The following is a 23,312-nucleotide window of genomic DNA, read 5'->3' on the forward strand; positions in this document are numbered from 1 at the left end:
GAACTTGCTGAGGGCTTTATATTTAAAATCTAAATTCTAGCAAAGAAATTTATGGTAATATCCAGTCCTAGTACATATAATCAACATGTCTTTATGGTCAATACTAACTGAAAATATTGTTAACAAAGTGATATTTCTGGGATTTAAAATCTTTAATAAGGTAAAAAGCTAGAACATGACTTTAGTAATTGGATATCCAATCTTCAATGGATATGGTTTATTTTGTTTAATGCTCCCATACTCAGATTAAATTCACTTTCAATATTAAATTTTTGGCATTCAAAAAAAAAAAAAAGGTGAAGCCATGTAGAATTTGTTTCATTTCTTGTAAATTTCAATATTCAGAAGGACTTACCATAATATCCTTTTTTCTTCTAGCTGAAATAACACATATCACGAAGATTTAATAGCTTGCACAAAATATGCTGGCCACTTACTATGTATGACAACAACCTCTGCCAGACGTGAGCCTATGTACCACACACATAAAAAGTTATTTCACTCTTATCGTTAACTGCCAGCTTTGAGCATCAAAGTCACCTTCATTTGAAATCAAACATTTATCTTAAGAAAAATAAAAAGTAATTCTGGGCACAATAATGAGGCATATTAAGTAGAATAACAACTAGATAAAGGATGATAGCACTCAAGGTGCTACCAAATATTTCACTCATCAGGTAGCAAGACGATAAAGGTTTTATAAAGGTTAAACAAAAAGGAATTACAGACATTGTGGTTGTTACTTATTATGTATGCATTATTCTCTTGTAAGAACTTTCTGGAGAATTTATTTGGTTTTCACCATCCTAATTAAACTTACTGTTATTAAAATACCTTCTAGTTGTTCACTAATGAGCAGGTAATTTGCTAATTAGGAGATGTAAAAAAATGACTAAGTCTTAACAAAATAAGCAAAAAATATGTTCCAACAATGATCTAAATTACACCTTAATATAGAATTTGAGTCAGTATATGATTATACTTTTAAATTAAAACTAGACTAAAACTATCAACAGAGATATCAAAGTGAAATGAATCTTAAAGATTTTTGATCATTTAATAGGTTATTGGCAAGCAAGGCATCCCTGGCTGATTCATCTGATTTATACTTTCAATTGTATATATTTTTCTTGATAAAGTAGATCCATCAAAATTAAATGGAAAACAAATTTAATTAGGCAAATCTTAATTATGAATTAATCTCTAAAACAAAATGAGATGTTTTCATCTGGAAAAAAAATTACCCCAATACATCTCAACGATATATTAAAACACAGTAATCCACTTTACAATACATACTAAAGAAAAAAACAGGATGGCAGTTTAAAACACAGGTTACCTCGAATTTGTGAAATACTAAGATTAAAAAGCTAGGATCTAAGATATCAATATTCTGAACAATCAACATCCAGCCACTTAAATTTCTACCCACCACAAGATTCTACTCCCAATCTTAAAAACCTATGAATGTTTTGAAGTTTTAAAATGAAAGACAACAGAGTTGTTTACCCAATACTGGGTAGTTCCTAAGCAATATGTGAAGTAAATACGGTGTTCCGAGCAATATATTTTGCATGACCTAGCTGACAGGCAAGTACACCATTTACCATCTCTCTTCCAAAACTGGATTTTAGCTGCCAGTAACTAGGGTATGGTTCACAAACTAGGGTGTGATTAATTGGTTATTAATGTATTGATGCTCTCACTTGGGAAGCCTCCAGGGGTCTATGTTAGAGCTCCTGGGCAGGATTCCTGCATTCATAATCAGCCTTACCTACTTACCTTAGTGTATTTTATGAACCTATCCTTTTAATGTATACCTTGACACGAAATAGGCTATTATGGCAAAAAAAATAGTATAATTTCTAAATACAGAATATATTAAAAAATTCAATACTCTAAATACTTTCATTTGTTTCAACTGACTGATAAAATAACTTAGTCATCCATAAAGGTTATGATTTAGCCTCCTTATACCAATTCCACTCAGACTCCTTAAATATCCATAGTAGTTTCTATAGTATCATTTAGAATATAACTACCCTAAAATATAGTGCATTTTAATTAGATGTTACCATTACAAAGTGTTTTCTTTCTTTTTTTTTAATTTTTTTTTAATTTTTATTTATTTATGATAGTCACAGAGAGAGAGAGAGAGAGGCAGAGACACAGGCAGAGGGAGAAGCAGGCTCCATGCACCGGGAGCCCGATGTGGGATTCGATCCTGGGTCTCTAGGATCGCGCCCTGGGCCAAAGGCAAGCGCCAAACCACTGCGCCACCCAGGGATCCCTACAAAGTGTTTTCTATATAGAAAGCAATTTTATGCAACTTATATCAATACCCTATGATTAAAAAAATAGCCAAAGGTTATATGTAAATTACTAATTATCTAAAGGAAGTAAAACTGATTTACTGCTTAATTCATGTTAGTTCATCTGTTAGGTAAATAACTATTCTGAAAGCAATAATAAATTGTCTGCATCTATTTGAGATAAATGTTTTATATTCGATGACATAATATGAAACCAGCTCCTGAGAATGGTGTATATATCTCTCATTTTGATTAGGAAACTGAGACTGATATAGAATTGTTTAAACAATTATGTATGGTTTTTGAAAGTCAAAGACAGTATTCCAATTATGAACCTTACTGAAGTCCACAATGTCAGAACTTTAGGATGCATTAAGAAGTAATAAGAAGTACATATTATTGAAATTGATGTTCTTTTACAGAAATAACTTGGCATTCAGTTTTATTTTTATTTTTTAAATTCCAATATAAATAATGAAGAGCATTACATTAGCTTCAGGTATATAATATAACGATCCAACAACTCAATACATTACTCGGTGTTCATCACAATAAATGTACTCTTAATACCCTCCATCTATTATTTTACCCATCTCTCTACCCATCTCACTTCTGGTAACTACAAGTTTGTTCTTGATATTTAAGAGTCTGGTTTATTTGTCTCTTTAATCCTTCAGTTGTTTTGTTTCTTAAATTTCTCATATGAGTGAAATCATATGGTATTTGTCATTCTCTGAGTGACTTATTTCAATTAGCATTATACTCGTTAAAGAGTATACTCGTTAACTCCATCCATGTTGATGCAAATGGCAAGATTTCATCCTTTTTTGTGGCTGAGTAATATATATATATGTATATATTACATATTATATATAATATATATATGCCACATCTCTATTGACAGACATTTGGTTTGCTTCCATATTTTGGCTATTGTAAATAATGCTGAATTACTTGGCATTTTTAAGATAAATATGTTTTTATACCAGTAGAAAAAATTGATAGCACAATAATTACATATTGGGAAAGGGAAACTACCAAAATAAATTATAATTTTAGATTTTTTACTATCTTACATATTTTACTTGAAAATACTATGTGTAGATTTTAAATTTGGATACATTTTAAATTATTTGAAGGTGGGGGCACCTGGGTGACTCAACAGGTTAAGCGTTTGCCTTCCGCTCATGTGATAATCCCAGCGTCCTGGAATGTAGCCCTAGAGCCCACACTGGGTTCCCAGGTTAAACAGGAGCCTGCTTCTCCTTCTCCCCTCTGATCATGCTCTCTCTACTGCTAGCCTGCTCTCTCTCTCTCTCTCTCTCTCTCAAATAAATAAATGAAATCTTAAAAACAAAAATTATTAGCAGGTGGAGAGTTTGTGTTTCAAAATCATTTTAAGTCATTTTCCTAAGCAAGGAATCTGGGCCAAGGTAAGTAAACACAGGTTGCTCTAAATGTACTATATTGAAGACCAGTATATGAGTGTCATAAGTGTGTACCATTCTTTCACACAATGATATGGTACAAATTTATAATTGCATGATATAGTGACTATACAATTAGAAAATCTTTCTATATCAACATAAGAACCAGTTATTTATATATAATCGGTTCTTTTAATTTAATTAAGGGAAAAGTAGCAAAAACCAAATTTTATTATTTTCCATTTGTTCATCATATTTCAAACAGTTTACAACATGGTCGAAAGTAATTTGCCAATATTTTAATTATCTCTCTAAGGTTATGATTTAGCTTGCTGTGCCTTAAATTTCTTACTGAAATACTTAGTAATTTTTCTTATATGACAATTATAAATTTGAAAAAGAGCCATGAGCTCTTAAGAAGTAGTCAATGAAGAATAGTTTTAAGAATTATTTCTCAGAATTACATGGCTAGACTGGTATCCTGGAATTCTTATAAAAATCTCTTTGATAGAATATTCTAAGTGTCTGACTCCATTATAGAAATAAATAGAACAGAAAAAAGATTTAAAAATAGTCGAAATGTGACATATCATGAAAGTTAATTGATACATTTTGACTGTTCATTAATAGATGTGAAATATTACTTTTAAGTTAGTAAAAATTTAGAATTACAAGAATTTATTAGACCTTAAGTGTTATGTAAAAATCTGCCAAATGGGGTGTATATATAATATGCTACCATTAGAATAAGTAATGTGGAAAAAGAATGTATGTTCACATTTACGGGTGTATCAGATAACTTCAAAAGAATACACACAACATACACACATAAAACTTGATTACACTGATTCTGAGAAGGGAAGAAGTAAATGAGTAGGTAACAGGGATGCACATTTCAAATTTTGAAACACAGATCTATTACCTATTAACAACAGATATTAAGACAAAATGCAAAAAGTAAAAGGAACAGATTTGATGCTTAATTTGATAGCAATCTGCTCGTTTACTTCCAAAAGAGAGGAGAATAACTTTTAAAAATCTCCTCCACGACTAGAATAAAATTTTGTTATATCAAATTACCCAGAATATGGAAAACATGTATCTAGAAAAGAAAGGAAAAAAAAGAAATCATGCCTGTCCCTAGCTACTCAAGAAGTAGGAACAAATTGGTTGCATAAAATGAGTTTGAATGGTCTGGGGGGAATAAAAATTAAAAAAAAAAAAATTAAGCCTTGATTGTCTGTCCTTGTTCAAACTATTGGTTATAACAGTATAATTTAGACTTAGAATAATTAATACACTAAAATGACTAACATTTTCAATATTAGATTAATAAGTGAATCTAATACCATGTTCACTCAATATACTTCAATAATGGCTCACATAAATATCACAATTAAAGTATATGAGTCAGGGATCCCTGGGTGGCTCAGCGGTTTAGCGCCTGCCTTTGGCCCAGGGCATGATCCTGGAGTCACAGGATCGAGTCCCACATCGGGCTCCCTGCATGGAGCCTGCTTCTCTCTCTGCTTCTCTCTCATGAATAAATAAATAAAATCTTAAAAAAAAAATAAAGTATATGAGTCATTTCAGTGAATAATAAACCCATTTAATCTATAATTATACTGATATCAAAAAAAAACTTAAAAAAATAAACACAATGTACCATGTGGCAAGAATACCAGGTAAGTTCTAGATAATGTGTCAACAGCCAGTTTACCATTACACCTAGTACAGCTGCAACTAAACGAAGTCACTATGCTCAGCTCACATTAAAGACCTTGCTCTACTTCCCTAAGGGCAAAATATCTACATAAATTATTTGGAATGTCTCTGCATGACAGGACATCAATTCTCCTCCACTTATTTATTTATTCAATTACTTGTTTATATCAGTATGGATTCACTCATATATATTTTATACTTTGGGTTATAATACAGTACTACTTTGTTTATTTTACTGCTCAAATTGTTCCAGCTTTCATCATTGGGAGCTGTCTGTAGTGGCTTCTGTGTCTCTTTGACATACTCCCATCATGGTTGGGTGTGTATTTGAGGACTTTGTTACATTTTGGCATTATAAAACTCAGCTTGTGTATCTCCTGCTCTGGTTCTACAATAAACCAGTTAGTTCTCCGAGGGGTCCTGGTTCCTTTTATTAGAAAGCTGTATTAGCAAAAAGATTGGATTGTACATGATGAATCGCTAAATTCTACTCCTTGAAACCATTATTACACTACAATGTTAGCTAACTAGAATTTAAATAAACACCTGAAACAAACAAAGAAAGAAAGATTGAGCACTAGACATGCTTGTTGTAGACAGGTGGTTGATGCACCTAGTGGAAAGTTTTAAAATTTTAATGCAAACTTTCTGCTTTTTATAGATCTATTCAGACTTTCTATTTCTTCTTGAATCAGTGTTGGCAGTTTATGCCTTTCTAGGAATTTTTCATTTCTTGTTTTAAAATTTTATTTATTTATTCATGAGAGACACACAGAGAGAGGCAGAGACATAGGCAGAGGGAGAAGCAGGCTCCCTGTAGGGAGCATGATGCAGAACTCGATCCCAGGACCCCTGGATCACGGCCTGAGCCGAAAGCAGACACTCAACCACTAGCCACCTAGGTGTCCCAGAATTTTCCATTTCATCTAAAATTTTGTTTGTTGGCATACAGATGTTCATAATATACCCTTAGATCACTTTTTATTTCTGAAAGGTCAGTAATAATACTGCTTCTTTTATTATTGATTTTAGTTATTTTATTTTATTCTTGATGAGTCTATTTCATTCTTAGTAAGTCTATTTTGTCAATTTATTGATCTTTTTTCAAAGAATCAACTTCTGTTTTCACTGATTTTCTCTGTTTTTTTCCTGTTCTCTGTTTCACTAATTTCTCCTCTAATCTTTATTATTCTCTTCCTCTTCTGTTTCCTGTAGATATAATTTGTTCTTCTTTTCCAAGTTCCCTAAGGTAGAAGAAGATTAGGATGGAGCTAGAGAATATTATGCTAAGCAAAATAACAGTCAGAGAAAGACAAATACCATATGATTTCACTCATATGTGGAATTTAACAAACAAAACAAACAAGCAATGAGGAAAACAGAGAGAGGCAAACCAAGAAACAGACTCTTGACTCTAGAGAACAAAATGATGATTACCAGAGGGGAGGTGCTGGGGCTATGGGTGAAATAGGTGATGGGGATTAAAGAATGCACTTGTGATGAGAATCCGGTGTTGTATCAAATTGTTGAATCACTTTATTGTACATCTGAAACTAATATTACAGTGTACGTTAACTAATTGGAATTTAAGTAAAAACTTAAAAAATAGGCTATTGATTTAAAATATTTTTTCTTTTAAATACTGGCATGCACGGCTATTTATTTCCCATTGACCACTTCAGCTTCATCCCATGAGTTCTGGTATATTGTGTGTTCATTTTTATTCATTTCTAAGTAATTTTAAATCTTAGCCAGCCTTTCTTCAAATATTTTTTCTGCTCCTCTCTTTCTTCTTTCCTTGTTATGCACTTCTTGTATTCTGTATTTCTCTTAAGCTGTTTACCTCCTTTCATTCTTTTTTCTCTCTGTTCTTGTTTCATAATCTCTACTGATCCATTTTCAAGCTCATAAATTCTTTCTTCTGTCAATTCAAATCTATCATTGAATCTCTCTGGTAATTTTTTTTTCCCTCTGGTAATTTTTTTTAAAGATTTTATTTATCTACTCAAGAAAGACACACACACAGAGAGGGAGAGAGGCAGAGACACAGGCAAAGGGAGAAGCAGGCTCCATGCCGGGAGCCTGATGTGAGACTCGATCCCAGGTCTCCAGGATCATGCCCTGGGCCAAAGGCAGGCACCAAACTGCTGAGCCACCCAGGGATCCCTCTAGTAAATTTTTTGTTGTGGTTTTGTACTTCTCAATTCCTCATTTTCCATTATCTTTTTCTTTTTCATAATTTTTCTCTTTATTGATATTATCTATTTTATGAGGTATTTCTATCCTACCTTAATCATCGTTTCCTTGAGTTCTTTGGAAATATTTATAACAGCTGCTCTAGAGTCTTGGTCAGTTAATTCTGATAGCTAGGCCCTCTCATGAGCATTCTCTCTTGCCTGCTGCTATTTGTCATGTCTATGAGCTACAACTCCCTTTTTTTGCATGTCCCATAACTTTTGCTAAAAAGCACTGACATTTTAGGTTAATAGATTGTGACAATTCTGTATAGTGATTCTCTTTTCCTCCCCCACACAAGATTTATTTTTATATACTTATTTGTTTAGTGACTTGGCTGGGCTATTTTAGTGAAATCTATTTTCTCTGCAGTGCAGCCTGTGATGTTGTCCCTCAGAGGATGCAGCTTTGGTGCATGGTCATGTGGGACAACTGGTTTGATCAGGGCTTTCTTTGTGTTTATGCAAGATCTTTCTATTACTCCCCCTGATTCCTTTGGAATCACATGCAGCTGTTAGCCTCCATGAATTGATTATTGTTTTTGATAAGGCTGATAATGCTCTGATGCTAAAATTGCTCCCTAATCTGATTCAATTAATTTTGAGTCCATTATAGGGTAATATTTGAGACTACCTGACTTTTTTTTTTTACAATCCCAGGAGCGATCCTAACTTTCTCTATCACTGGATCTTTCTGGTCAACCTCTAAATGATTTATGGTGGAGCTATCAGTGTCATCTGCATTGTTTACCACCACAATGTCCATTTTTTTCCTGGAAGCCACTGGGTTTGAACTTCTTCAGTTTGTTTCAAACAAATGTCTTCCCCTAGATAAAATTTCTGTGCCACAGCTCCAGAGGCGATGGTGGATACAGTGGTCTCTCTCATATCTCTCTCAAATGACTCCCCTATTTCATGAGGATGGTGCCAGACAGGTGTGGTAGCCTCTTGTGTTTTCAGATTGTTTCTTTGGACACATAATCTCCACCTTTGAGCAAAGTGTGATGAGTGCAATTGGAACCCCAGAATTCTCAGCTTACTCTTCCTGAGGAGGAACTCTGACCTACAAGACAAGGCTTGGTAAAGAAAAAGAGCCTCAGATCTCAGTTGCTTTTACCTAAAATAGAACCTCTGCAATACATAACTAGGCAATGGTCAGGGTAAGGTGGGAGATGAGAAATGCTGGTCATACTGAGCTAAGAGAGGATAAGAAGAGTTCAGGTCACACTCAAATGCTACAGATTTTTTTTAAACTGAGATGTAGAGTCTCTTGAATAAATGCATTTTCATTTGCTGTATGCACTTAAGATAGATTCCAGAGATTAAAATGGATGTTTAGGGCATCTGGGTGGCTAGAGGCTGAGCATCTGCCTTTGACTCAGGTCATGATCCCAGGATCGTGGGATCAAGTCCTGCATCAGGACTCTCCCTGCATCAGGATTCTTCCTCTGAGAAGAAATGTGTAGCTTTAAAAATAGATTCATAAAACTGAGCCTCACAGAACTCTGATTTATAGGTCTGGTAGGGGTGGAACAGTAGAGTGGTTCTCAAGGATATATAAATATAATTTTTAAGATCAACAGCTGATTCTAAAGGGCCTACTGAATTGAGAACAACTGTATTAGAGTACACATGGAGGAGAAGGATCCAAGATGTACAGGCTTTCCTGTTACTAATATTAATGAATAATAATATAATGTTAATCATTATTTGTATTATATATCAATAATGATAACAGCTAATATTTGTTGAAGCAAAAAAGGCAGAAAGGTGAGCACTTAGCATGCATTAACTCACTTAGGACTAAAAACCTTATACAGTAAGCCCTACCATATCTTAATTCTAAGACACATTTTGTTTTCCCGTCTTAATATCTCTAAAACCTGATATGTCTTATAATCAGTGAACTCATACAATCACTACTGGCCAGAAAGTATGATATATATGTCATGGCCTGAACAGTTGCAAATTTTTTTTATTCTAGACAATGATACTATGTGAAACAAAACATTTTTACTGAATCAAAAAGTCATTTATAAAAGGTGCAACTATGAATGTGAACAAATTTTAGCAACACCTTACTAATTTATTTTGCTTCTGCTTTCCTTTCAATATATATTTTTGAATGATAAATTATAAAATCTCTATCTAAGTAAGTCTATAAGAGCTGTTTCATAAGTACAAAATAAATATTCTTAGTAGTGAGGGCACTATGGGATTATTTGTTACTCTATTTTTCTTCTAAGTGGTACATCAAATAATGATTGCATTATCATACAACTAGATGAAATACAGCATATTGTCCCTATAACAAACAGATTCATAAATTATATTATAAGTAGTCAGTTATAACTATAAGCAGTAAATCAAACCTGTTCAAACTCAGGCTATCTTTAAAGTATGGTCCAGAGAGCTTGAGTTTTAGAATGTGAGAGACTTAATTAAAAATCATTGCTCTTTCATTTACTACTTATGAGCTTTGATCATTGCACACAACTTCCCTCAAATTCCTTATATAGCTAAAAGGGAACTAATATATATCTTCTAGAATGAGGATTAAATACTATTTTTATTAAATGCCCAACTCCAAAATGTTAGATTATGCCTTCTACTTTCCTGAAATTCAGTTGTTTGTGTTTCAATTTTGAAATGACATAATCACTTCTTTTACCAAATACCAATCCCACAATCCAGAGATAATCTTGGCAAGTCTCTTAAAATCTCCATGAATACAATGCATGTGTGTGTGTTTGTGTGTGTGATTTACACAAATGGAAACATTATAATACTCTATCAGCACCTCCTAGCTAACAGCATATTTTTAAGATCGGTAGTATTCAAGAACTAGAATTCCTGTTTGTTCACTGCTATATTCCTCTTAAAATGTGCTTGGAACAATACTAATTGCTTGATAAATATTTGTTGAATGAAGGAATAATGTTTTATTTTTTACACATACTTTTCTGTCATTCTTAGTTTTCAGTTTCATAATATCCCATTATAAGAAAATAGAATTATTTCAAGAAGCTTTTTGAATGATATAAAATTCCTGATATACAAAAAAAACCCTATAAATATCTTTGCATGAATATATTTTGAAAAAGTAGGCAGGCTTATATTTCTAGGATTTATTCCTACAAAATTAGTCATTAAGTCAAGAGTTTTTCTTTTGTATCAGATATATAACATTTTATGTTGAATCTGATTAAAATTTATTGACAGAAATTCAATATTCTGGGCTATTTCTTAATCTATATAAACAATTATTCCTAATTGATGATAATATCATATACTAAATAAAAAGTATAATTTTAGGCAATTTTTACATTGTATTAATACATACTACAAACAATGCTAAAAGTTTTTATCATTTTTTAGAAATCAATTCCATATACAGTTATGTAACAGTTTTCATTTAATTCTATTACTAATACCACTTCCAGAAAACATTTTAATATACTATATCTCCACCTATGGATGACACCACAACAAAGCAAAATGAAGTATTCCTTAGAGATTGTGTATGTGTGTGTATCTTATTGAAATTGCTAAAGCTATGAATTTTCTAAAAAATAGGATCTGTGTATTTTTCTTTATATCTGCAGTATTCATAAATCTGTCTGTAATATTGCAGGAGATTAATATATCTTTGCTGAACAAAATGAAAGCACTATATATAAAATAAGATTTTTGGCAATAGGTATAGAAGGCAAGAATCAGTTAACTTTCAAATCATATGCTCCCATACATATCTGACTTCTCAGTTCAAATTATTTTTAAGCAGACAGGCTACTTTTTAAAACTATATTTTAAATAGACATGGTGAACATCTGTAATTTCTAATCTTACCAGATAGAAAAAAATAAAGCAAGGGAATCATTACATTTTGGAATTCAGTAAGAGAAAATGATAAAAAGTAAATTAACACTAAAGTCACTAAATACAAAGAGAGACTTATTTGAGTGCATTATTTATAGTTTAAAAAAATCTTGCTTTTTTGACAAAAGAGCATGTTTTATGGAAAGCTATATGTAGATATTAAAATGCTTAAACATTATATAAACTAGATAGATTAAAATACTAAGAAATTATGTAAGAAGTTGCATAAAGTACATAATTTTAATTTCTCAACCCAAAAGAACATTTTCTCATTACTCTCTTCACTGTGCCCACTCCTCTCTCTCTAAGTAAGATAGGTGCCTAAGGAGGTAGAGCAACTCATTTTATAAAACACTGCTACACTGCATTAATAATAAGAACCCATTTACCACAAATTTAGCATCTCAGAGAATATTTTATCATTAATTATTTACCCATGACATGACCTCAGTAAAATATAACTTGATATTATTACTTCTTCTATTTTTGTTCCCATAAAATAATTAGATATAGAAGGAAAGAAAATGTATTTGCCTCTAGAAAAGTAGTTTGCTACTCAGAGCTACTAAAACCCCATCTCTGGTTGTTAGTTTATTTTTAACTCAAATTTCACGCTGATAATGCTAAATTCAAATTTAGGTTTTATGCAGTATGATTATGAAATGTGCAAGAAAGTAGTGTATCATAAACACAAGGTCAGTCACTCAGTGGACACTGTCTTATCCCAGGCAATGCTGTTTTTATTGATTTTTAAGCATTAGAAAAGCAGACCTGAAAGATAAGCAAATAATGTGGTAAAGCTCCATATATTAATATATTTTTTTAACTTTTGAAGAACTGCAAGTTTAAGATAATTAAAGAAGGGAAAATTACAGATACAGAAAATATAATATCATTCAAACATACAGACCCACTAGTAACATTAAGTTGATCGGAAATAACCTTAGGAGTGCCTAGGTGGGTCAGGTGGTTAAGAAGCCACTACACTTGGTTTTGGCTCAGGTCATGATATCAGGGTAGAGAGAGACAGCCCTGTGTGAAGCCCCACTCCAGCTTGGCATTGGTGGGGAGTCTGCTTGAGATGTTTTCTCCCCTGGTCTGTCCTGTCCACTGCCCCACCCCATTCTACCCCACATCTTGATAGCTAAAATAAATAAATATTTATTTATTTAACTAATATTTATTTATTTATGAATATTTTTTTAAAGTCCTTACATTTAAGGATCTATTATTCTATGAATTTTGCAGGTTTTTTTTCTTAAGATTTATTTATTTATTTTAGAGCATAAGAGAAAGAGCACACACATGCACAAGTGGGAGAAGGGCAGAGAAGGAGACAAAGCAGACTCCCCCCTGACCACAGAGTCCAACACAGGCTGGATTTCAGGGTCTCTGAGTGGCCATCAATAGTCGGGCACTTAACTAAGCCACCCAGGTGTCCCTACTAAAATCATGACCTGAGCCAAAAACAAAAGTTGGGCACTTAACCAACTGAGCAACCAATGCACCCCTGCAGTTAGATTTTAACTGATGCAAACTACAATTAAACCACTCAAAATGTGGTAAAAAATGGTTTCTACTGAATAAAAAATAAGTTCTTGTAACTATTAAGATATGTAGGATACTTTCACTAACCTTAGTCAAATATAAAATTCACTACCTTCAATGCAAGCAGTAACTAAATATTTTGATGGGTTTTGCCTTATGATACTTATTTAAAACTCAAATTTCAGTTTAAAAATGAAGATTATTAAGCATGATAATATTTCAAGAGACTCCTTTTACCATATCCTTGCTCCTAAGGAGTATTTCTGTAATGCAGTGACAATTTATCTAAAATTGAATGTAACATTGAAATTAAATGTTTCAATACCTCTGTAATAACCACAAACTATAAAAAAAATGAACTCATTCTTCTAGTGTATTATAATATTGCTACTGGTCAATACCCACTTATTGTTTCCATTCATTAGCACAGCACCCCACCCAAAATAAAATGTCTATATTCTTAATAAGGTTATCATAGAAATGAATGTGAAGTTCCGATATGAAGAGGTATATTAAAATGAAAGTCCTTTGTAGTTGTGTTTTCTGTTTTTAAGAGCCCTTGAATTGTCAGTGGTGTTATTCAGAAAGTGTTACATCAATAATAGGCCTCTGTTATTAAAATTATATCACAAAAACAGTTTAGATGTGTTTATGAGAAACCAAAGCTTCAAATAGCTTCTTTTTAAAAAAGCACCATGCCTGGTTGAATTAAATAATATATTTTAAAAATCCAAAGAATTTTTTTCATTTTAAACCAGACCTAATATTTAGAAAACCAAATAGTATAATTCCCCTAACAAAATCATGGAAATATTAAGAAGGGAGAATCCTTTAAATAATATTCATATAGTGTTACAAATAAATTACCATTATACTAATAATAAAGGTCCTCTGAGGCTTACAATAGTTCATGTCTTAATGTTAGAGAAAGTGACATATCCACATAAAGCAAACATACTGGGATCTTTCCCTTTGGGGAATATTTGAGTTAACCTAATAGTTAAAACTGAATAGAGGATCAAATAAAAACACATTTTTACCTCCATCCAAATAAAGTCTATAAATGGGGTAATTACAGTAGCTACAACTAGTGTAATTAAAAGTCTTTGGATCTTTAAATCAAAATAAAATCTTTTAATAATGTAAAATTATTATCTAATAATAGATTACTGTTAGTCACATAATGGCATCTTTATCTGTACATCAACATAGTAATGGTTTCTAAGACATTAAGAATTCTGTATTCGAAAAATTTAATAAAATTAAATGTGAGAAAACATCACAATATTTTTAACATGACATTATAAACAATCGCATGACCTCTCAACAAGATAAATTTTGTACTTCAGTAGGGGTAGCAAAATGAATTCAGTCATTACTATAAGACTCACTACCTAGATAAGCTCTAGAGAGAGGGGCATTATATGGAAGGATTTTCAGGAAGACATGGTAATATTTAGAAGCACAGATTAGACCTGGCCCAGTGGTCTTAATCTAGTTTCTCCCTTTGCTCTGTCCATGTGCGCCACATATTTTGAAAGATTTTGACTTCTGCTAAAAAAATACATTAAATTTGTATTTTAAAAATTAAAGTTTAATATCAGCTTGCCAGAACTTCTAATATGCAAAAATAACATTATTTCCTTGAATTGATATAATCCTAACCAAAAGCAATTTCTCATCTTGAGAAGTGTGAAAGTTTTATAGGTAAGTGAACTATTCACATTAGTTTTCTCAAATATTTAATACTATTTCTAAACTTTAGTTATTACATTTAAATATTCCTAGAGCTTGAGGAATTAGTTATATAGTACAATCACTCCTCTTTAGAGGAAAGGAAATTCAATTAGGACATTTACCCATTCTCATAAACTAGTTAATAACAGAGTCGTACAATGATCTTTTCACAATGCTATATTTTATATAGTTGCATCTTATAAACTTTAAAAATCAGGTATCTAAACATTGGTAGTCATAATGAGGTCTGAACCCAGGCTCCCTGATTGATCTTGACTTCTTTTCTAATGATTAGAAGCATAAATTGTCATTTGCTCTATGCCATTATGGAAGGCCTTCACATTGCCTGCCTACGAAATGTTTTTCTGTTCCTGAACCCATAATTTCACCTCACAGATGTTTTAACTTGTAGAAGACTGCTTATAGGGGTGCCTGGGTGGCTCAGTGGTTGAGCAGTCTGCCTTCAGCTCAGGACATGATCCCGTGGTCCCGGGATCAAGTCACACATCAGGCTCCCTGCATGGAGCCTGCTTCTCCCTCTGCCTCTGTCTCTGCTTCTCCCTCTCTGTGTCTCTCATGAATAAACATATAAAATCTTAAAAAAAAAAAAAAGACGACTGCTTATCTCCACACAGAATTCCACTTCCTGCCAAATATTTATGTATTTATATTTAATAAGATCTTTTTCAATTAGATCACTTTTATCATGGGGTCATACCAAGTATATTCTTACTGATGTTGCCTTGGCATTATACAGAAAATCAAAAAGAGAGACGATCGAGATGAATTATGTATTTCTGGGGGAGGGCTGCCAGGTAGACACTGAGACACTGAGTTTTAATTAATGTTTGAAAACTGAAGAAAAATTAAGAATGACTCACCTCGTTCACTAAATATATAGCTTAGAGTATACTGGACTGGTTTTAAGTCTATAAATATAATATCTTGTATATGGAGAAAAAGATGGTAAGCAATTATACCACTGCTTTATATTGTTGCACAAAATCATATACATAAAAATATACTGGGAAATGCAACAGCAAATAAACACTTATAATACTAACAACAGCTTACTTATATTGATACTAATAGATTATAATACTAATGAAAACAAATTTCCTTTTTATTATATAAGTATAAAATAATAAATCTACTGCACATTTATATTCCTCAGATTATATTGCTTTATTCCTTTCAATTAACTAATATATACAAAATTAAGGAACTATCTAATATATTTATATCATTAGTTATTCTGCAAGAATACTACTGTTTTTGTAAATTTTAGGATTGAGGGAACATACATGATTAATTCTGACACAGAAATGTATCAAATTGAGGTGCACTTCAAACATACTTGAATTATCAGATAATCATAAAATGGTAAAGATTTGATTACTTTAAAAAAATCTAGGAGACAAAAACAAAAAATAAATATTTGTCACTGAAAATTTTAATTATAACAGAGATGCTTATAAAAATAGTTTTTATAACTATCTAACTTAAAGAGATTGCAAATCATTTAATCAATATGAGTTCTAACACTATTCAAAATAACTATCTGCAATTAACATTGCAATTAACTTAAAATGACAGTGGTAAAGTTTGCTCTAAAGCTTAAAAATTCTAGATTGATTTGTTCAGTATTAATAAGTAAAGCTGATTTGAAACTCTGTACTTGAGTGGCACATACTAATAATCAAGCAATACAGATTCATGTTTACTCAGATCTTTAAGCAAAAGATTAAATAATATTATTGATACCTCTCTCCGTCGAGAAGCCCAGCATGTTTGTTTGATCTTCCATACTACTGCAGCTACCAGCAATAAAGATAAAAAACAACTGGAAAATAAAACACAAGAAATTTTCACTTAAAACATTGGAAATATGTAATGAAATATTCAAGAATATGTACAGAATTTAAAAATATATAGAACTAACCACTCTGTCTTGGTAAATAATTAAAGCAAAAATGGAAAAATAGCAGCGTTTAAAATGTTTTCAAGTAAAAAACAAAGTATACAGGTAGAATAAATATTTATATTCCTTTTTAAACAGTATAGTCTATCTTTAAGATATTCCCTGTCAAAGAAATATAAATTTGTAACTCTGTTAGTCTTATGAAGCAATAGAAATCTATTTAGAATTACTATTGAGTCATAAAAGCTGGGAATTTTATAAATTTAAGTTTCACACAGATTCATTCATTTTATCCATATTAGCAACTATTTTAGATATGAGAATATTCTAGTGGTTCTCAAGTGAATATAATTTTGCTCCCCACTCACCCCTAGGATACATTTGGAAATATCTGGAAACATGTGATTATCACAATATTGGTAGGGGTGCAACTTGCGTTAAAAAGAGTAGAGCCAGGGATGCTACTAAATATCCTGCAATGCATAAGACTGTCCCCAATGACAAGGAGTTCTCCAATCCAATATGTCAGTCATTCTGAAGTTGAGAAAAACCAGTATATGCTAATGTTTACACTAGGAAATAATTCAGTTACAGTGTTCATACCTATGGTCTATATATATTAGGTAAAACATGCAATAAGCTATGAACATGCAGGATACTTTGTTAGCAGTGATTTGAGACTAACAAATCTCAAAATAACAGAATCATATATATTTAATTAATTGGTTCCAACTATGTGTCACTCTTCTCTCCCTTTGCTCTGAGGTCAAACAGCATGCTATGAAAAGACCCAAGGGTGAGCAGATAAATTCACTAGTCACTGGTCACTACAAAAAACCTGGTACTCATCCTTAACTTATAATCCTTGTATTCTTCAAAACATTCACTCATAAGCTATGCAAATTTTAACACTTTCCACTCTTGTTAATTTCTTAATATACCTTTTCTCCTTATCTCACTTGAAGATTGTCAAATATCCTACAATGATGATGACAGTGGCAATTCTAGCATCTGTCCATTGAATGCTGAACACATTTCAAGATACTGTACTAAATAATTCATTCACACTGATGCTTGGATTTGGTTTTATGAGAACACTTCAAGATAGAATATATTATTCTTATTTTTAAAAAGAAAAATCCAATGCTCAGGAAGTTCAAAGTAAATTGCTGAAAGTCACAATTGCTTTGCTTTTTCAAGGTTGCTTTGGCTATTTGGGGTCTTTTGTGGTTCCATGCAAATTTTAGGATTGTTTGTGGTAGCTCTGTGAAAAATACTGTTGGTATTTTGATAGGGATTGCATTAAATGTGAAGATTGCTTTGGGTAATAATAGACATTTTAACAATATTTGTCTTCCAATCCATGGGCATGGAATGTTTTTCCATTTCTTCGCGTCATCTTCAATTTCTTTCATAAGTGTTTTATAGTTTTCAGAGTACAGGTTTATTACCACTTTGGTTAAGTTTATTCCTAGGTATCTCATGGGTTTTGGTGCAATTGTAAATGGGACTGATTCCTTGATTTCTCTGTTACTTTATTTTTGGTGTACAGAAATGTAACACATTTCTGTATGTTGATTTTGCATCCTACAACTTTACTCAATTCATGTATCAGTTCTAGAAGTTTCTTGGTGATATCTTTAGGGTTTTCTATATAGAGTATCATGCCATTTGCAAATAGTGACAGTCTGACTTTTTCCTTGCTGATTTGTATGCTTTTTATTTCTTTTTTTGTCTGATTGCCATGTCTAGGGCTTCAAATACTATCTTAAATAACAACGGTGAGATGGACATCCTTGTTTTCTACCTGACTATAGAGGAAAAGCTCTCAGTTTTTCCCCACTGAGGATATTAGCTGTGGGTTTTTCATATATGGCGTTTATAATGTTGAGGTATATTTCTTCTATCCCTACTTTTGGGGTTTTTATCATGAATGGAGGCTATACTTAGCCACATGCTTTTTCTGCATCTATTGAAAGGATCATACAGTTCTTACCCTTCCTTTTATTAATGTAGCATATCACATTGATTAATTTGTGAACCACACTTGCTAGTCCAGGAGTAAATCCCACTTGATCATGGTGAGTGATCCTTTTAATGTAATTGCTGGATTTGGTTTACTAGTATTTTATTGAGAATTTTGGCATCCAGGTTCATCAGAGGTATTGGCCCGTAATTCCCACCCCCCCGCCTTTTGTGTGTGTGTGTGTGTGTGTGTGTGTGTGTGTGTGTGTGTGTGGTGTCTTTGTCTGGTTTCAGTATCTGGGTAATGCTGGCCTCAGAGAATGAATTTGGAAGTTTTCTATTTTTTGGAATAGTTTGAGAAGGATAGATGTTTACTCTTTTTTAAACATTTGGTTTAATTTGCCTGTGAAGCCATCTGGCCCTGGACTTTTGATTGCTGGGACACTGTTTATTACTGACTCAATGTATTTGCTGGTTGTCAGACTCTTCAAGTTTTCTATTTCTTCCTATTTCAGTTTTGGTACTTTATGTATTTCTAGGAATTAATCCATTTCTTCCAAGTTGCTCAATTTATTGACATAGAGTTTTTCATGATATTCTCTCATAATTGTTCGTATCTGTGATGTTGGTCATTATTTCTCCTCTCTCATTCGTGATTTCATTTACTTGGGTCCTTTCTCTTTCCTTTTTGGTAAGACTCACTAGGGGGGTTATAAGTTTTATTAACTTTTTTCAAGAAAATCCCTTTATTTTCTTAGTTTCCCTTTATCTTTCCTGATGTACTACAAGGTCAGTGAAGGTAGGTCACATTCCAGGTTTCCTCTTTTAAATTATGGACATTCCCTAAATCCCAGTTCATACCATGCTGTTACCTTTTCTTGCTCTCAGAAAGAGCGAGTTCAGTTATCCTCATGGCCTCAACTATAACCTCAATTGGAATGGTTTCCAAACCTATATTATTATACCTGCCCAAATGAGAGCATCTTATCATTAAAGGTGATCTAAGGGATTTAATTCGGATGCCCTCCCAGGAAAGAAATACCCAGCACAACTCTGTGATCCTGCCTCTAATCGCTCATCAAAGCTGAGAAGCTGCTTACTCACTAGTCACTGCATTCTATTTTTAGCTAGCTCAAACTATAAAAGTGTTCTTCTATTAAGCTCTTTCTAACTTTTGTCAATCAATGCTGCTTCCTTTGTCTTCTGGTTTACACTGAATCAGTCCATTCTTTCTTCTATATGGTAAGGCTTGTTTATATATTTGAAAAGCCTACCTAATTCCCTCTAGTTCCGTGGTTCTCAATCAGGAGAGTTTTGGGCTCCAAGGGATATTCGGTAGTGCCTGGAGACATTCTGGTTTCACCATTTGGTGACATCTAGTGGAATGCTGGTAAATACCTTTCAATACTAAGTTCACTCTCCTGCCAGTAACAAGGATTCTCCTAGCTCAATATGCCAATTGTGCCTTTGAATCCTGTTCCAGTCTGAATTATTAGAATTGTGGTTACACTTCCCTTATTCCACCCCAGATTAAAATTTTAACTGGTAAAATACGGTACTAATGATTAATACTTCAGATAAGACCAAGGATCCATATATCTGAATTTCAGTCCTATCAATATACTTAAGAATTTTAACATAAGAGATATATCACCTCCAATCTACTATGCCCAAACAGAACTCATAAAGAGCATTCATAATAATAAAATAAAATAACATCCATCCCGTAATATGTACCAAGAACTATGTTATGTGGTTTACACACATTATTTAACTACCACAAATTTGCATGATATACTATGTATACTGCTATGTATTTATTTAAACGATAAGAAAGCCAAGTCATGGAAACTTTAAGTAAGTCACCTAAGTGACAAGTCTTAAATTGCAATTCTCCCTTCCTCCTAACTTTGTTTCACCATTATTTTTCAGCTAAAATGTAAAAACACATTCAACTTTAAAATCCCTGTAATGAATCCAGCAACAAATCTCACCAACAGTTTCTTTCAGAATTTGTGCAGTAATAGACAATACTACATATGCTAAAATTCATTTACATTTAATAATTAAAGACAACTTAAGTATCAAAATGCATTTTTATTTAATAATTTGTAATTCACAGTATTTCCCCCCCAAAAAAGTTACATGATAGAGATTCAGTTCAAGATGCTGGAGACTGGTTCAATTTCTCCATGAGGAATCTAAATTCTTTGTGATCTAAATTTCATGACTCAAGTAAAAAGTGTCGTCTTTATAATGGTGCAGAATGCCAATATAAAATTTTGTTTATAATTTCACCTCCTTGTGAAGAGGAGATATGCACTTCAGGGGTTTGCAGCAAATGCTTTCTATGTTGATTAATATTAGGTTATTGGTAAAACCTATCAGTAAAAAGAGAAACCATGATGATACAAATAAATAGGCAAAATAAAGAAATAGTTCAAAAAATCCTTCTAATAAAATTTTATAATCTCCAATAAATATTAAAAACCCAGTAGAATATATCTCTGTTACTGGCATATAGTAGGTGTCATTAAGCTTTTGTTAAATGAATGGAATTGGTTCTTTAATTGATGTAAAAATCTAATAATTGTTCTGACAGTAGATGTCCTTATTTGGTAATTTTATCCTTATATCAAGGTAATGTTTACAAATGCTTTAATTTGATTTTTTTATGATTCTATTTATTTATTTAACAGAGAGAGAGAGAGAAAGAGTGAGAGAGAGTGAGCACAAGCTGGGTGAGCAGCAGGCAGAGGGAGAGGGGGAAGTAGGCTTCCCACTGAATAGGGAGCCTGATGCCAGGCTCGATCCCAGGACCTTAAGATCACAACCTGAGCCGAAGGCAGATGTTTAACTGACTGAGTCACCCTAAAGCACCTCATGCTTTTAAGAAAATAAACTGCAAATAAAAGTTACAGTTCTTTTTTTAAAAATTTACATAAAACAAGAAACTGCAAATAAAAGTTACAGTTCTTTTTTAAAAAATCTACATAAAACAAGAAACTGCAAATAAAAGTTACAGTTCTTTTTTTTTTAAAATCTACATAAAACAAAACCAGTTTACTAAGAACACTTGCTTTCTTAAACAGCAAAAACCTAAAACACTTGACAAATTTACCAAGCATTGTGGAAAACTCATCCTTTTATGATCATCAGAAAATCCCAGTCCCTAATGACAATGCTAGAAACCTTCAGGATGACAAAATTTCCATCAGTCTTACTTACTTGATGGAGCAGTGCCTTGCACATTACCCTGTCCTTTCCACTGGTTCCCTTATGCCCAATGGATGTGAGTGACAAATAAACTGTTATTCATTAAAGTGACTAAGTTTCTGAGTTTATCTATTTAATTAGCTTTTCCCTAATATATTTCTTAAGTCAAATGTCTTAATAGGCAACATCAAGCATTAGCATCCTTTAATCCACTATGTGGCTTTCTTTCATAATTTTTTTCCTATCATATTATACAACAGCTCATATTGCTCCTTGGCATATGATATGGGGAGGACATGCAGGAATAATTGGGCTTTCATTTTTTAATAAAGTCTACTGTATAATAATGCCAGAAGATCTGAAAGGTTCAACATCATTCAGTAAAATCCTCCTAATAGAAACAGAAAAAAAAAAAAAGGAAAGGAAAGAAATATTTTTTAAAAATTAAGTACATGAGCTACAGGGATAAAAAAAAAAGGGAAGCATAGGAATTTAGGGAGAGCTATTTCAATAATTTGATTTTAACCTTCATAAAATGGTCATTATAGAAAGGATTCTTAATGTGAAAACCATAGAACTCATTAGGTATTCTCATTTAGCAAAAATTAAAAAGAATTTGATAAAAGTAACACAGTGTGGTATAAGGTTATATTGTAAAACAGGTTTCCAGTGACAAAGAAATATCCTCTGGTAATAATCTAGTTGGCCAAATGCAAAAAGAGATAATATTGTCACTATTTTATAGCAATTTGAGGTTAATTGGTCATAAAATTCAAGTCTTAAATACATATTTTAAAAGATGGTTTGGGCATATTAATATTTTATTTCAGTAAAAAATATTACAAACTAGGGAACTGTGTTGAAATATAGAAATATATTATTTTAAAAAGTAATTTACCTCCTAATTATTGCGATTCCAGAAAATATCTTTCAAGGGTTTTAAAAAGACCTTCCTAACACTTGAAGGATGTCTTTTTTCTTATCAACTAAGACATTAACAAAATAAATTGCTAACTTGGAATGCAATAAAATTTGCATATTTAAAAAAATTATTTGTTTCAGTTATTAGGTTGGCAACAATGAGGAATCAACAAAGCCTAGTGGGTAAAAGTGGAAAAGCAATATGTTCATTGCAATAAATTGGTACACTTTTTTTGAGGATTGTTAAAGTAAGAGTTAACAATACCTTAGGATGCTTTGTCAGTTAAAATGATTTCAAAGGCAAGAGACAGAACTCTATCACAAAATGGTATAAACAATATTGGGACTAAATGGATATTATAGTCCTTGCTATGAAATAAATTGTATTCCACCCAAATTTCTATGAGAAAGCCTGACATCCAACGTG

General features: G+C 32.3%; 1 protein-coding gene across 3 annotated transcripts in view; it reads right to left on the reverse strand.

The window, feature by feature from the left end:
* The window catches only part of ATRNL1 (attractin like 1), a 760,501-nt gene that overhangs the window by 377,911 nt on the left and 359,278 nt on the right, over positions 1 to 23,312 (reverse strand). For all 3 annotated transcript variants that reach the window (XM_041742630.1, XM_041742631.1, XM_041742632.1), the window contains exon 26: positions 16,627 to 16,705. In XM_041742630.1, the coding sequence (XP_041598564.1) occupies positions 16,627 to 16,705 (79 nt within the window). The remainder of the gene's footprint in view (positions 1 to 16,626; positions 16,706 to 23,312) is intronic.

This window comes from Vulpes lagopus, chromosome 2 (assembly GCF_018345385.1).
Source record: "Vulpes lagopus strain Blue_001 chromosome 2, ASM1834538v1, whole genome shotgun sequence".
In the NCBI taxonomy this organism is placed as follows: Eukaryota; Metazoa; Chordata; class Mammalia; order Carnivora; family Canidae; genus Vulpes; species Vulpes lagopus.